Below are 14,071 nucleotides of genomic sequence, written 5' to 3'. Positions count from 1 at the left end.
TTAAAAACACAAGATCACAGGCCGGGCGCGGTGGCTCAAGCCTGTAATCCCAGCACTTTGGGAGGCTGAGACGGGTGGATCACAAGGTCAGGAGATCGAGACCAGCCTGGCTAACATGGTGAAACCCCGTCTCTACTAAACAAATACAAAAAACTAGCCGGGCGAGGTGGCGGGCGCCTGTAGTCCCACCTACTCGGGAGGCTGAGGCAGGAGAATGGCGTAGACTCGGGAGGCGGAGCTTGCAGTGAGCTGAGATCCGGCCACTGTAGTCCAGCCTGGGCGACACAGCAAGACTCCGTCTCAAAAAAAAAAAAAAAAAAAAAAACACAAGATCACTTCTCAGAAGAAAGTATTGTTTATTATACAGTAACCTGAGCCAATTTAGGGATTACTGCACCCGTTTAATGAATAACTAGATTTATAACAGTCATGTAAGATGTCTTCGAGGAGAATGTCATGAAAAGCAATTGTAATCATTATAAAAGCAGGAAATAGCCCCATTTAGATTAAAATGGCTCATTCCATTGAATGTTTTCATTTAGTTAAACTTATTGTTGGGGGAAGGGGTTACAATTACAGATCCAGCTCCTTAACTGAGAATACTCAAAGATGAAAATTAGAAGCAGAATAACAAGAATATGGAAAAAAGAAAAAAACTAAATGGAGAAACACAAGCCTTCACAGGAGCCTCCAAAAGAGGTATATGCACTCCAAGGGTACACAAGATAATCCGTTAGAGCCAGAAAAAAAAACAGATTTTATATTCGGATTTGTCATCTAAAAAGAAACTAAGCTTTACTAATATTTAATATATAAATTGACGGCAGAATATGTTTATAGCTTATAAATATAAACATATAGATATAAATATAAATATAAATATATATATATGAGGCAGGGGCACATACAAAACTTTCTTCTAATAGGAATGATTGGAGCAACAGGTGATATTCCTGAGATAGATGACCCCTTTCGCCTGGGTTTACCACCCTACACTAAACAAGGGGCTGGATGCGGTGGCTCACTCCTGTAATCCCAGCATTTTGGGAGGCCAGGCGGGTGGATCACCCGAGGTCAGGAGTTCAAGACCAGCCTAACCAACATGGTGAAACCCCATATGTACTAAAAATACACAATTAGCCAGGTGTGCACATGCCTATAAATCCCAGCTACTTGGGAAGCTCAGGCAGGAGAATCTCTTGAACCCAGGAGGTAGAGGCTGCAGTGAGTCGAGCTCATGCCACTGCACTGCACTCCAGCCTAGGCAACAAGAGTGAAACTCCAACTCAAAAAAATAAATAAACAAACAAACTCAAGGAGCACACCCCACAGGCAGCCTCCCGTCTCAGAAAGTCCTTGGTAAGCCAGCCCTGCCCACCCCTCCACTGCCCCTCTGACCTGAGCATCAAGACCTCTAAACTGGCACGCTCATCTGCTCCTGCTCCTGTGCTAAATGTTTGTTTGCCTGCCTAATTCTAGTCATGCTTTAGGTCTTAGCTGAAAGGTCCCTTCAGCTAATCTAGAAGGTTCCCCATACCCAGCCTGGGGGTAGGTGCTCCTCCTTTTCAGAGGGCTTGGCACCTAGATCCTTGCTACTCACAGCGCAGTCCACAGAAAGCAGGATCTGAAGCTGGCTGGAAAAGCAGAATCCCAGCCTCCACCCCAGCACCTACTCTATCAGACCTGCATTTTTAACGAAGTCCTCAGGTGATGAGCATGGGCCTGAAGGTTTGAGCAGCTCTCCTCTGCATGGTTCACCCTGCTTGCTTGTCTCTTCTCCTCTGAGCAGTATCTGAGGCAAGCAAAGGACATGATCCTCTCATTCCTGTGGTCCCAGCACCCAGCACAGGGCCTGGTTCAGAGATGGGCTTTCAGATATTTGTTGAATGAGGAAAAGACGAAAGGATCTTGGGAGACATCTTCATCAGAGGTTCTGAACTTGGAGAAAGGGAACAGCTAACACCCCAGATGACAGCAATAGGATTCCAAAAATATCTGGACTGGCCAGAGAATAGACAGAAGACAAGACAAAGTCCTGGACTTGGGTCCAAAAGCACAATATTAATAGTGATAATGACAACACTGTGCTATAACTTAACCTAATCAAATATAATGCTTCCAGCAACAATAAGATAGCAACTATTTTGCTCTTGCATTTTATAGACAGGGAAGCAGTCAGAGAAAGGTTAAAAGAGTGGACTAGAGTTGCACAACTGGTATCAGGCAGAGTGCGGATTAGAATCCAGACGGTCTAGCTTCAGACAGAGGCCCTGCAGGCAGAGTGCGGATTAGAATCCAGACGGTCTAGCTTCAGACAGAGGCCCTGAATCATTAGGCTACATCTAGTTTTGCCTAGGATGTGCTACCTGGAGACTGATGTAGCAAAGCTGGCCGGGCCCGGTGGCTCACGCCTGTAATTCCAGCACTTTGTGAGGCCAAGTCAGGCGGATCATGAGGTTGGGAGTTCAAGACCAGCCTGACCAACAAGGTGAAACCTCACCTCTACTAAAAATACAAAAATTAGCCAGGCATGGTGGTGCACGCCTGGAATCCCAGCTACTCAGGTGGCTGAGGCAGGAGAATTGCTTGAACCAGGAGACAGAGGTTGCAAGTGCCAAGATCGCACCACTGCACTCCAGCCTGGGCAACACAGCAAGACTCTGTCTCAAAAAAAAAAAGAAAAGAAAAAGAAAAAGCAGGGTGACTGGCACCCTGACCATGGAGCCACTGGAGGGAGGGCCTAAAGGCTCCAGGGCCTGGGTATCTGCTCCCCCAAGGAGCAGGGCAGCTATCCTCAACTAAGCCAGCAGCCCACTGCATGGTACCTGCCTCACAGCACAAAACCAGGACCCGAGACACAATTTGGCTCCAAATCAAAGCCCTCTTTTAGCACAGACTCTCCAAGAACGAAGGCGGCTGCTGACTGGCATGCTGGCTCCGCTGTTGCTGGGAGAACTCCACAGAGGCCCAACCACCATCTGGAAGTGATTTGGCCCAGAGATTCCTGAACGGGGTGGGAGGCTGGAATGACCAGCCGCCTGGAGCTCCCTGTCCAGCCTGGAAACAAAGCTGGTGTGAATGGGCCCTGGAGGCAGTCACAACATACCAGGGGGCAGCCCCTTTCAAGGAGGCAACATCCTCTAGGCAGTCCATAGCCATATTTTAGCAAGTAGGATCAACCTTAGCCAACCAAGCTGTTCTCCCCAGAGTGTGCTGATTTTAAATGCACTTTCAGTGTGCAAACCTTTCCGGCATGACTTTTGAGATGATTAGACAGTGTCTTATTTAATTAACAGGCACTCACAGAGCACTTACTATGTACCATAAACTGGGCCAAGCACTTTAAAAATTATTAACTTGTTTAATCTTTATAACAGCCTTTTAAGGAGGTAGTTATTATCCCCATTTTAGTGATAAGAAAACCAAGGCACAGAAGTTTCTTAATAGCTACTTAGTGGCAAGTAGGATTTGAACCAAGAATCCTTGCTCTTAACTGCTACACAAGTGACATTGAATGCTAATGTGCCACCTTGTTGTATATGGCCCAGAACTTGTTATTAATAATTCTGACAAAGCATGCTACTTTGCTATTTTTTTGTTTTTGAGATGGAGTTTTGCTCCTGTTGCCCAAGCTGGAGTGCAATGGCATGATCTCGGCTCACCACACCCTCCACCTCTTGGGTGCAAGCTATTCTCCTGCCTCAGCCTCCCGCGTAGCTGGGATTACAGGCATGCACCACCAAGCCCATTTAATTTTGTATTTTTAGTAGAGATGGGGTTTCTCCATGTTGGTCAGGCTGGTCTCGAACTACGGACCTCAGGTGATCCACCTACCTTGGCCTCCCAAGGTGCTAGGATTACAGGCGTGAGCCACCATGCCCAGCCAACTTTGTTCCTTTTTTTTTTTTTTTTTTTTTTTTTTGAGATAAGAGTCTCGCTCTGTCACCCAGGCTGGAGCACTGTGGCATGATCTTGGCTCACTGCAACCTCCGCCTCCTGAGTTCACACTATTCTCCTGCCTCAGCCTCCCAAGTAGCTGGGACTACAGGTGCCCGCCACCACACCCAGCTAATTTTTTTGTATTTTTAGTAGAGATGGGATTTCACCATGTTAGCCGGGATGGTCTCGAGCTCCTGACCTCATGATCTGCCTGCCTCAGCCTGCCAAAGTGCTGGAATTACAGGCGTGAGCCACTGTGCCCAGCCAACTTTGCTACTTTTTAAGCACTCTCTGTACTGCCTAAAAGACATGCTGGCATCTGCTAGATGTGCAAGAAAGAGCAGAACTTAAAAGTTATTTGGAAATCATTTTGGTAGTAGTAGCACAAAAGGGAGAGGAAGGAAAAGGAGCTGACTGGACCAGTGACCCGCCACCCTGGAAACTGCCCAGTGACCCGAAGTCTTGGGAACACGCACCCTGCCTGCTCTGGCGCTGGCCTGGTGCAAATCAGTCAAGTAAACTTTAGGGTCAGACCACATCCTCTGAAAAAGAAACAATTTCTTTCTCTAAAGGCCCAAAACAAAACACACCACCCAAACTTCTAGGCCTTGATCATCATTCTTGGGCTGAGAGACCCCTTTTCCTCCCAGCTGGCTGGGCTGCCCCATGTCAGAAAGGTTTTTGGAAAAACAAGTAAATAAAACTGCCAACTCCTGGCAAACATCTGGAATTAAAGACACTGAGGCCTCGCTATGAACTGCCCACCACATAACAAGAAACGTAAGGAAATTCTCAACTTTTGGATGGCGCCTAGGGGCCTACCTTACAATGAACCACAAATGTGAATAAATAGCCAGGATTGTCTTTCAGTGAATTCTAGGCAGAAAAGCCGGAGTCCTCTGGCAGCTGTTGAACCACCACCTATCGCAGAGTTGGAGGCATGTACACAATTCTAATGACTCCCCCAACTGTCTGGCCTTATCCAAAGCATACAAAACCCTGTATTCGTTCAACGATACCTTCCCTGACGATGGAATAAAACATCATTCATTGGGTAGCAGGAAATCTCAACCAACCAACCAAAAACAAAACACAATGAGGAAAACACAAGAGGCAAACTGACCCCACTCAATTCCCGGCTGACTCTCAACTTGTGAGACGCTCATCACAGCCCAGAGGATTCATCCTGCCAATCATGGAAGGCCCTGACATCCCTATTTTGTCAAAGGTCACAGGTTCAGAGTATGGGTATCCAGCCACCACCCTAACACCTAAGACTTGCAAACCTAGTGTCACAGGGACCCTCTGATGTGGAGAGAAAAGCTGTATTTTACTCATCTCTGAAACTGGAAGGCAAGTCAGTTAAGGCTTCAATTCAACAGCTGGGCAGACCTGGGTTTCAGACACCATTTACTAGCTAGCTGGGTCACTTCCACAAGTGGCTTCACTCCTGTTTCCCATCTTTATTTTTCTTTTTTTTTTTTTTTTTTTTTTTTTTTTTTTTTTTTTTGAGACTGAGTCTGGCTCTGTCGCCCAGGCTGGAGTGCAGTGGCCGGATCTCAGCTCACTGCAAGCTCCACCTCCCGGGTTTACGCCATTCTCCTGCCTCAGCCTCCCGAGTAGCTGGGACCACAGGCGCCCGCCACTTCGCCCGGCTAGTTTTTTGTATTTTTTAGTAGAGACGGGGTTTCACCGTGTTAGCCAGGATGGTCTCGATCTCCTGACCTCGTGATCCGCCCGTCTCGGCCTCCCAAAGTGCTGGGATTACAGGCTTGAGCCACCGCGCCCGGCCCCCCCCCCATCTTTAAATAAAGATAATAATACTAACCGCGGCAAGAGTAGGATCAACCAAACAGGAACAACCAGGCTGTTCTCCCCTGATTTTGAATGTCCCTTCAGTGTGCAAACCATTCTGGCATTATTTTTTTTTTTTTAAGGCAGAGTCTCACTCTGTCTCCCAGGCTGAAGTGCAGTTACACAAAGACCTCGGCTCACTGCAACCTCCACCTCCCCGGTTCAAGCAATTCTCATGCCTCAGCCTCCCGAGTAGCTGGGACTACAGGTAGGCACCACCATGCCCAGCTAATTTTTCTATTTTTAGTAGAGATGGGGCTTCACCATGTTGTCCAGGCTGGTCTCAAACTCCTGACCTCAGGTGATCTGCCCATCTTGGCCTCCTAAAGTGCTGGGATTACAGGTGTGAGCCACGGCATCCAGCCCTGGCATTACTTTTGAGATAATTATTAGACAGCACCTTATTTAATTAACAGGCACCATTTTCTAAGCAACACATGCCCAGGACAGAGTTAAGCCCTGAACTCTCTAAGTGACTTGCAGAAGCAGATCATTAGAGAGATAGGGCAGTAGTTGCTATCAATCAATGATTAGCATGAAGATTCAATGGGGTGATCAATAGAACATACTTAACACCCAGTAGGTGCCCGCAAATAGAAGCTAGTGTCATTGTCAGCACAATGTAACACAACCTAAGCAGTGAATATATGAACCTTAGTCCAAGCTGGAGGTAACTTTGCCTTGAAGGACCATTACCCACAACAGCCTCAAGAGCTGAGGGAAGAAGCCTCCTGCTTTATCCCCACAGCAGTCCTGGCACTTGCCAAGGCTCTCTGTGGTCTCCAGAGGCTGGAAAACCTGTTTGTTGCAAGATCTCTCGGGACAGCAATTAGACAGCCAATGATACAAGTCATAAATGTGGTCACACCCTTTAACCCAGGAATGTCACTCTGGGGAATATGATCCAAGAAATCATTAAAAAGGAAAAAACTAGAATGTAAGTTGTGGTAGGAACAGGAAGAAGCTGCCAACAGCCCACAGGCCCAGCACAGAGGAAGGGGAACTAACCCTGGAATGTTGGGACAATGGGAGTAGCCAGGGCCTGAGTGGATTTGAAAATAAAAATCAGGAGGACCGGGCTGGGCGCGGTGGCTCATACCTGTAACCCCAGCACTTGGGAGGCCGAGGAGGGTGGGTCATGAGGTCAAGAGTTCGAGACCAGTCCGGCCACCATGCTGAAACCCCATCTCTCCTAAGAATATAAAAATTAGCCAGGTGTGGTGGCGCGTGCCTGTATTTCCAGTTACTCAGGAGGCTGAGGCAGAAGAATCGCTTGAACCCGGGAGGTGGAGGTTGCAGTGAGCGGAGATGGCACCATTGTACTCCAGCCTGGAGACAGAGCAAGGCTCCATCTTGGGGCGGGGTGGTAGGGAGTAGGGGGAGCAGGGAATCAGGAGAACCAAGTAAAAAAATGTAAGCGACCAGACAAAATCTAGAATGAGACCCACAGCCCCAGGCACTGATGACAGACAGTGCTGGAAGTAGCTGCTGCCTTTGTAAACAGTTGGTAGATCAGGCAGTCTGTGATTTGCTAGTGCTGCGGTTTGGTTTGGTTTGGTTGTTGTTTTAGAGATTTCATGTCATATCTGGATACTTCTGGTTTACTTTAAGTTTCTTTATTCAGTTAATTAAATAAATACACATTTTTAAAACAAAGAACAGATCCAAGTTGGGCCCAGCTGGGCCTTGGGATTCTTCAGAGGGGAGGCTGGTTTCTGAACGGTAAAGAATTCCAGAAGATTCTGAGGTTATCCCTCCGCAGTACAGGAGATGGACCCCAGGAAGAAGACAACGGCATGGCATGTGGGTTTTTCTGCCTGGAAGCCACCCTTGGGGAGGGGGAGGGCTGCTGGAGATCGGCTGGGTGGTGCCGCTGGGCTGGGTGGTGCGGCTGCCCAGGAAGCAGGAAGCAGCCCTACCTGCCAGGACAGGTGTGGGGGAAGGGAAGGGTGAGGCCCTGAGGCCTAGGGGAGGCTCAGCCTAGAGGGAATCCCTTTTCCACTGGAGAAAGTCCTGGCAGCCACACCCATCTCCCTTTCTTCCTGTCACTAGGGTCACTATAGTGACCTGCTTTCCTCAGGAAAAGATCCAAGTCACAAGCCAGGGCCAGTCCCTGGTTCTCCTTAGGAAGAGATCCAGACCCAGGACCCTCTCCCGCCCAAACCCACCCCCCCCACACACACACACACACAGGCGGATACACATTCTCTGCATACAAACATACTCTGCACACCCATTCCGTGTACACACAAACTCTCTTTGCATATGCACATGCTATACATACATGCTATGTGTGTACACACATTCTCTGCACACATGTCCACATGCACACACACATACTACAAACTCCTTGCCCCTACTGTCACGGCCCACACTCTCAGCCGCCTTGTGGCCCTCCTGGAAGCGCCCAACTATCTCAGACCACAAGGGAGACTTCATCCTTATTCTTCCTCCCCAGTCCAGGGGGCCCAGTCCAGCAAGAGACACCAATTCCCTCCCTTCTTTCAGGAAGACCCTGGTGTGGGTTTGGGAGGGGAGAGGAAAACAAAGCCTTCTTCTAACTGTCGCCCACTTCCTTCAATTCTCAGCTGGGCCCTACTTGCTGACCTTGGACAAGTCAACTAACCCTCTGGACCCTCTTATCTCTAAAACGGGTCTAGCCTCACCCCAGCTCGCAGGATGTGTAGGGACGGAGATAACCTAGAAGGCTGACAGTACACAGAGGACGCTAGTTGGGCTCCCTACAAGACAGCAATTACTGTTACCACCACCATCCCTACATTATAACTTCGGCAGCAAGGAGTGGGTTCAACCTGCGGCGCGGCCAGAGCTGAGCTTGGGAGCAGAGGGAGCCAGGACACACACCCGCGCCTCCCCTGGCAACCTCGGGGCCCACACCCATTCCAGCGACAGCAGGGGAAGGTACCAAGTCTCTGTCTCCACCTGGGCGGGGAGGCCCCAGGCGCAGAGAACGGTTCCTCCCCAGGTCTCATGGCCCGGCCTCCGAGCCAACGCCCATTCAGCTGCCGCAGAGAGAACCAACCTGGGCGCAGCCGGGCGAGCGCTCCGGAGAGCATCTGACTCTAGGGCCCCGCCCCCGGGGATGGCGAACGAGGGTTTCTAGTCCCCTAGCTCCCATAGGGGCGCCCCAGGTGCAGAGAAATGCCACAACTCCACCTCTCCTCCTGTGACCCCAGTCCAAACCCTCAACCCTTAGCCAGCCAAAGGTGCACTGCTGGGGCGCACGGCGGGGAGCGATCCCAACAGGTCCCAGCCCAGAGGAGGGCACCGGGGAGGGGGTCTAGGCCCCCTATATCCCACCCCCGGGGACGACTCCCAGGTGGGGGCGCGCTGCGGGAAGTCCTCGCCCTCCGCAGGGGTGCACGCGCGGGGGCGGGTCGGCACCACAGTCGGCGCCTGGGCCTGGCCAGAGAACTCACCGATGGACACGAGCTTGATGCTCTCACGGTCCAGGAACTCGAGCGCCACGGACACATTCTCGAGCTGCATCTGGCGAAAGGTGGGCCGCTGATGGTACTTGCGGTACATGCGCTTCTGGCTGAGCACCTCGAGCAGCGCGATGAGCCGCAGCCCGTCGCTCAGGTCGGTCTGCAGGTTGCCGATGCGTTTGTTCACGCACTTGAGGTGCTCATTGCACCAGCGTGTGAAAGTGTTCTGCTGTATCTTCTTCCAAGGCGCGTCCTCCGCCAGATCCTTCTCGGTTACCGGCATCCTGGTGGCGGGGAGAACGCAATGCGCAACGAGCTGCCGGGGACTGGTGTTTGGAGGCCCAAGGGCCGAAGTGGCGAGAACCGAAGCGGAGCGGGAGCGGGGTTCGAACTTGCTGCTACCGGAGCCACGGCCGGTGCTGCTCTGCGGCCGCCCGCCTCTGGCCGCGCGAGGCGCCTGGCCCCGCGCCTGCGCGCTGAGCCGCCCCGCCCCTAAGCCCCGCCCCGTACCGACCCTCCCGCGGGATTTCCTGGGCCACGCTCGCCCCCTGCCGCCTGCTGCAGGCACTGCGCCACACGGCGTCCTGGGACCCGCGCTCGAAGCCCACCACCCCAGCAGGACGTAGGGCTGCCTAAATCACCCCGTCAGCCCTGGGGTGGGGGGACTCGCGGGGACTGGGAGCCGGACAGAATGGGTCGGGCAGCAGTGGGACTTGCGGGAGGGGCGCGCAGAGCGGAGGTCTACATCCACATATACATTCAATAAAATTCAGTGAGGGCTTTTATTGAGCTCCACTTGTGTACCAGGCATTCTTCTCAGAGCCTGCCAACCAGTAGCAAATCAGACAAACGTATTGCACAACTTCAAGGAGTTCACAGCCTAATGGGAGAGAAAAGTGTAAATCCACCATCACCAACAGCCCAGTAGTGTGGTAAAAATGAACAATAAGGCTTGCTACCTGTCTTAGGTTCCAGTTACTGCTGTAACAAGTTACCAAAACTTAGTGTCTTTGAAAACACACATGCACAAATGTATTATTGTTAAGTTCTGTAGGTTCGATGGCCCACATGGGTCTCGCTTAGCTAAATTGGCAAGATGCATTCCCTTCTGGAGGCTGTAGGGAAGAATCTCTTTCCTTGCCTTTTCTAACTTCCAGAAGCTGCCTGCGTGCCTGACTCCTGCCCCTTTTCTCTGTGAAAGCCTGCAATGGGCTGGGCACAGCGGCTCACGCCTGTAATCCCAGCACTTTGGGAGGCCAAGGTAGGTGGATCACCTGAGGTCAGGAGTTGGAAACCAACCTGGCCAGCATGGTAAAACCCCATCTCTACTTAAAATACAAAAATTAGCCAGGTGTGGTGGCGCGTACCTGTAATCCCAACTACTGGGAAGGCTGAGATAGGAGAATCGCTTGAACCTAGGAGGCGGAGGTTGCAGTGAGCTGAGATGATGCCATTGCACTCCAGCCTGGGTGACAGAGCAAAACTCCGTCTCAAAAAAAAAAAAAAAAAAAAAAAAGAAAAGAAAAGAAAAGAAAGCCCGCTATGTCAGGTAGAGTCTCTCACACAGTCCTCTCTCCATAGGCGCATCTTCCTCTTTTATTTTTTTTTCTGCGACGGAGTCTCGCTCTGTTGCCCAGACTGGAGTCCAGTGGTGCAATCTCGACTCACTGCAACCTCCTCCTGGGTTCAAGTGATTCTCCTGCCTCAACCTCTTGAGTAGCTGGGACTACAGGCACCCACCACCACGCCCCGCTAATTTTTGTATTTTTAGTAGAGACGGGGTTTCACCGTGTTGGCCAGGCTGGTCTTGAACTCCTGACCTCAAGCGATCCACTGGCCTCTGCCTCCCAAAGTGCTGGGATTACAGGCGTGAACCACCTTGCCTAGGGCCTTTTTTTTTCTTTCTTTCTTTCTTTTTTTTTTTTTTTTTTTTGAGACAAGGTCTCACTCCGTCTCCCAAACTGGAGTGCTATGACTCAATCTCAGCTTCCTGCAGCTTCAGCCTCCCCACACCTGGCCCTTTTAAGGACTCTTAAGATTACACTGGGCCAGCTGGTTAGTCCACCATGATCTCCCTATTTTAAAATCAACTGATGAACAACCCGAATCCTGTTTGCAACCTTAATTCCCCTTTGCCACTTAAGGGAATGTTCACAGGTCCTGGGAGTTAAGATGTGAACATCTTTGGGGGCTGTTATTCTGCCTACCACAGCATACATTGAGCACTTACTCTGTACTCATCCAGGTTCTGTGCTAGGTTCTGAGATATGGCTGAGTCTCAGGCCAGCCCTCTGTTGACAAAAGCCTGAGTAATTACAACAGCAAGCATCGAATGAACACCTGCTGTTCCTCTGTGCCAAGCACAGTGCAAAGCAATTTCTTTCAAGTTGGGTGCGGTGGCTCATGCCTGCAATCCCAGCACTTTGAGAGGCCGAGGTGGACATATCACCTGAGGTTGGGAGTTCGAGACCAGCCTGACCAACGTGAAAAAACCCCATCTCTACTAAAAATACAAAAAATTAGCTGGGCCTGGTGACACATGCCTGTAATCCCAGCTATTTGGGAGGCTGAGGCAGGAGAATCACTTGAACACAGGAGGCAGAGGTTGCAGTGAGCAAAGATTGCGCCATTGCACTCCAGCCTGGGCAACAAGAGTGAAACTCCGTCTCAAAAAAAAAAAAAAGAAGAAGTAACCAAGTGGTTGAGCGGCTTGCCCAGGCCACACAGCACAGTTAGAACCATAATGCAAGTCTGGAAGAGAGGCACAGGGTGCCCTGGTACCAGAGAAGGGGCTGCTAACCTGGTTTGGGAGAGGAGTTCAGAGCAGGCAAGCTTCTGAGGAAGAGACTTAAGCAGGACTGCAGGCAAGGGCTTGCAACTTTGAGGGCTGCCCAAGAGAGGCCAGCCAATTTATGGGTAGAACCATTCTGTAACAGGTTATTTGCATACAATCAATGTCAAAGTGCTTTGTTCAGACAGATGAACTGACTCGCTAGAAATGGTCACAACAGCCTGGGGGCGAGAATATATTACCTGGCCCTGGCTCACAATAGGGACTTAGTAAGTACACTCTTGTGTTGCTTAACAATGGGAATGCTAGAGGATTTTGTCATGATAGGAACACCAGAGAGTGTGCTCACACAGACCTAGATGCTACAGGCGACCACACATCCAGGTTAGAGGGGATCGCCTGTTGCCCCGGGCTACAAACCTGTACAGCAAGTTACTATATTGATACTGTAGGCAGTTGTTACAGTAAGTATTTGTGAATCTAAACATTTAAAAAGTATAATAAAAATACAATATAAAAGATAAAATTGGGCCACGCGTGGTGGCTCATACCTGTAATCCCAGCTCTTTGGGAGGCCAAGGCGGGTGGATCACTTGAGATCAGGAGTCTGAGACACCCTGACCAACATGGCAAAACCCTGTCTCTACTAAAAATCCAAAAATTAGCCAGGCATAGTGGCAGGCGCCTGTAATCCCAGCTACCTGGGAGGCTGAGGTAGGAGAATTGCTTGAACTTGGGAGGCAGAGGTTACAGTGAGCCGAGATCACACCACTGCACTCCAGCTTGGGAGACAGAGCAAGACTCCATCTCAAAAACTAACTTACTAACTAACTAACTAACTAACTAACTAACTAAATAAATAGACAGATAGATAAAAATGGTCTACCAGTATGGGCAGTTACCATAAATGGAGCTTGCAGCACTGGAATTTGCTCTGGGTGAGTCAGTGAGTGAGTGGTACGTGAATGTGAAGGTAGGACATTACTGTGCACTACTGTAGACTTTGTAAACACTGTGCACTGAGGTTATACTAAGTTTATTTTTTAACTTTTTTCTTCTGCAATAAGAAATTAACCTTAGCTTACTGTAATTTTTTTATTTCATATATTTTTTAATTCTTTGACTTTTTGGCTTTTGTAATAACAGCTTAAAACACAAACACATTATAAGCTATACAAAAATTCTTTCTTTACATCCTTATTCCATAAACTTTTTTCTTTTTTTTTTTTTTTTTTTGAGACGGAGTCTCGCTCTGTCGCCCGGGCTGGAGTGCAGTGGCCGGATCTCAGCTCACTGCAAGCTCCGCCTCCGGGGTTTACGCCATTCTCCTGCCTCATCCTCCCGAGTAGCTGGGACTACAGGCGCCCGCCATCTCGCCCGGCTAGTTTTTTGTATTTTTTAGTAGAGACGGGTTTTCACCGTGTTAGCCAGGATGGTCTCGATCTCCTGACCTCGTGATCCACCCGTCTCGGCCTCCCAAAGTGCTGGGATTACAGGCTTGAGCCACCGCACCCGGCCCCATAAACTTTTTTCTGTATTTAAAACTTTTTATTGGCCAGGCATGGTAGGTTACGCCTGTAATCCCAGCACTTTGGGAGGCTGAGGTGGGCGGATCACCTGAGGTCAGGAGTTCAAGACCAGCCTGGCCAACATGGTGAAACCCCATCTCTACAAAAATACAAAAAAAATTAGCGGGGCATGATGGTGGGTGCCTGTCATCTCAGCTACTCGGGAGGCTGAGGCGGGAGAATGGCTTGAACCCAGGAGCAGTGAGCTGATATGGTGCCATTGCACTCTAGCCTGGGTGACAGAGCAAGACTGTCTCAAAAAAAAAAATATATATATATATAAACATACAATTATGCATACAATTATGTACAGTATATAATATTTGATAATAAACAAGTATGTTGGCTGGGCACGGTGACTCACGCTTGTAATTCCAGCACTTTGGGAGGTCGAGGTGGGCAGATCACCTGAGGCCAGGAGTTTGAGATCAGCCTGATCCAACATGGTGAAATCCCATCTCTACTAAAAA

General features: G+C 49.7%; 1 protein-coding gene and 1 long non-coding RNA gene across 7 annotated transcripts in view; both read right to left on the bottom strand.

Moving 5' to 3' along the window:
- The window catches only part of FLNB (filamin B), a 167,348-nt gene extending 157,680 nt beyond the window's left edge, over window positions 1-9,668 (bottom strand). For all 6 annotated transcript variants that reach the window (XM_015130622.3, XM_077993245.1, XM_077993246.1 and 3 more), the window contains exon 1: window positions 9,234-9,668. In XM_015130622.3, coding sequence (XP_014986108.2) covers window positions 9,234-9,525 — 292 coding nt within the window. In that variant the 5' untranslated portion in view covers window positions 9,526-9,668. The remainder of the gene's footprint in view (window positions 1-9,233) is intronic.
- Window positions 9,669-10,003: 335 nt separating this feature from the next.
- Window positions 10,004-12,114, bottom strand: LOC144339257 (uncharacterized). The gene is made up of 2 exons (XR_013414084.1): window positions 12,043-12,114; window positions 10,004-10,122 (listed from the first exon to the last, which is right to left on the bottom strand). It is a non-coding gene; the product is annotated as an uncharacterized LOC144339257 (long non-coding RNA).
- Window positions 12,115-14,071: the final 1,957 nt, after the last annotated feature.

Source organism: Macaca mulatta, chromosome 2 (assembly GCF_049350105.2).
Source record: "Macaca mulatta isolate MMU2019108-1 chromosome 2, T2T-MMU8v2.0, whole genome shotgun sequence".
NCBI lineage: Eukaryota > Metazoa > Chordata > Mammalia > Primates > Cercopithecidae > Macaca > Macaca mulatta.
This window is presented reverse-complemented; position numbering and strand designations above follow the sequence as displayed.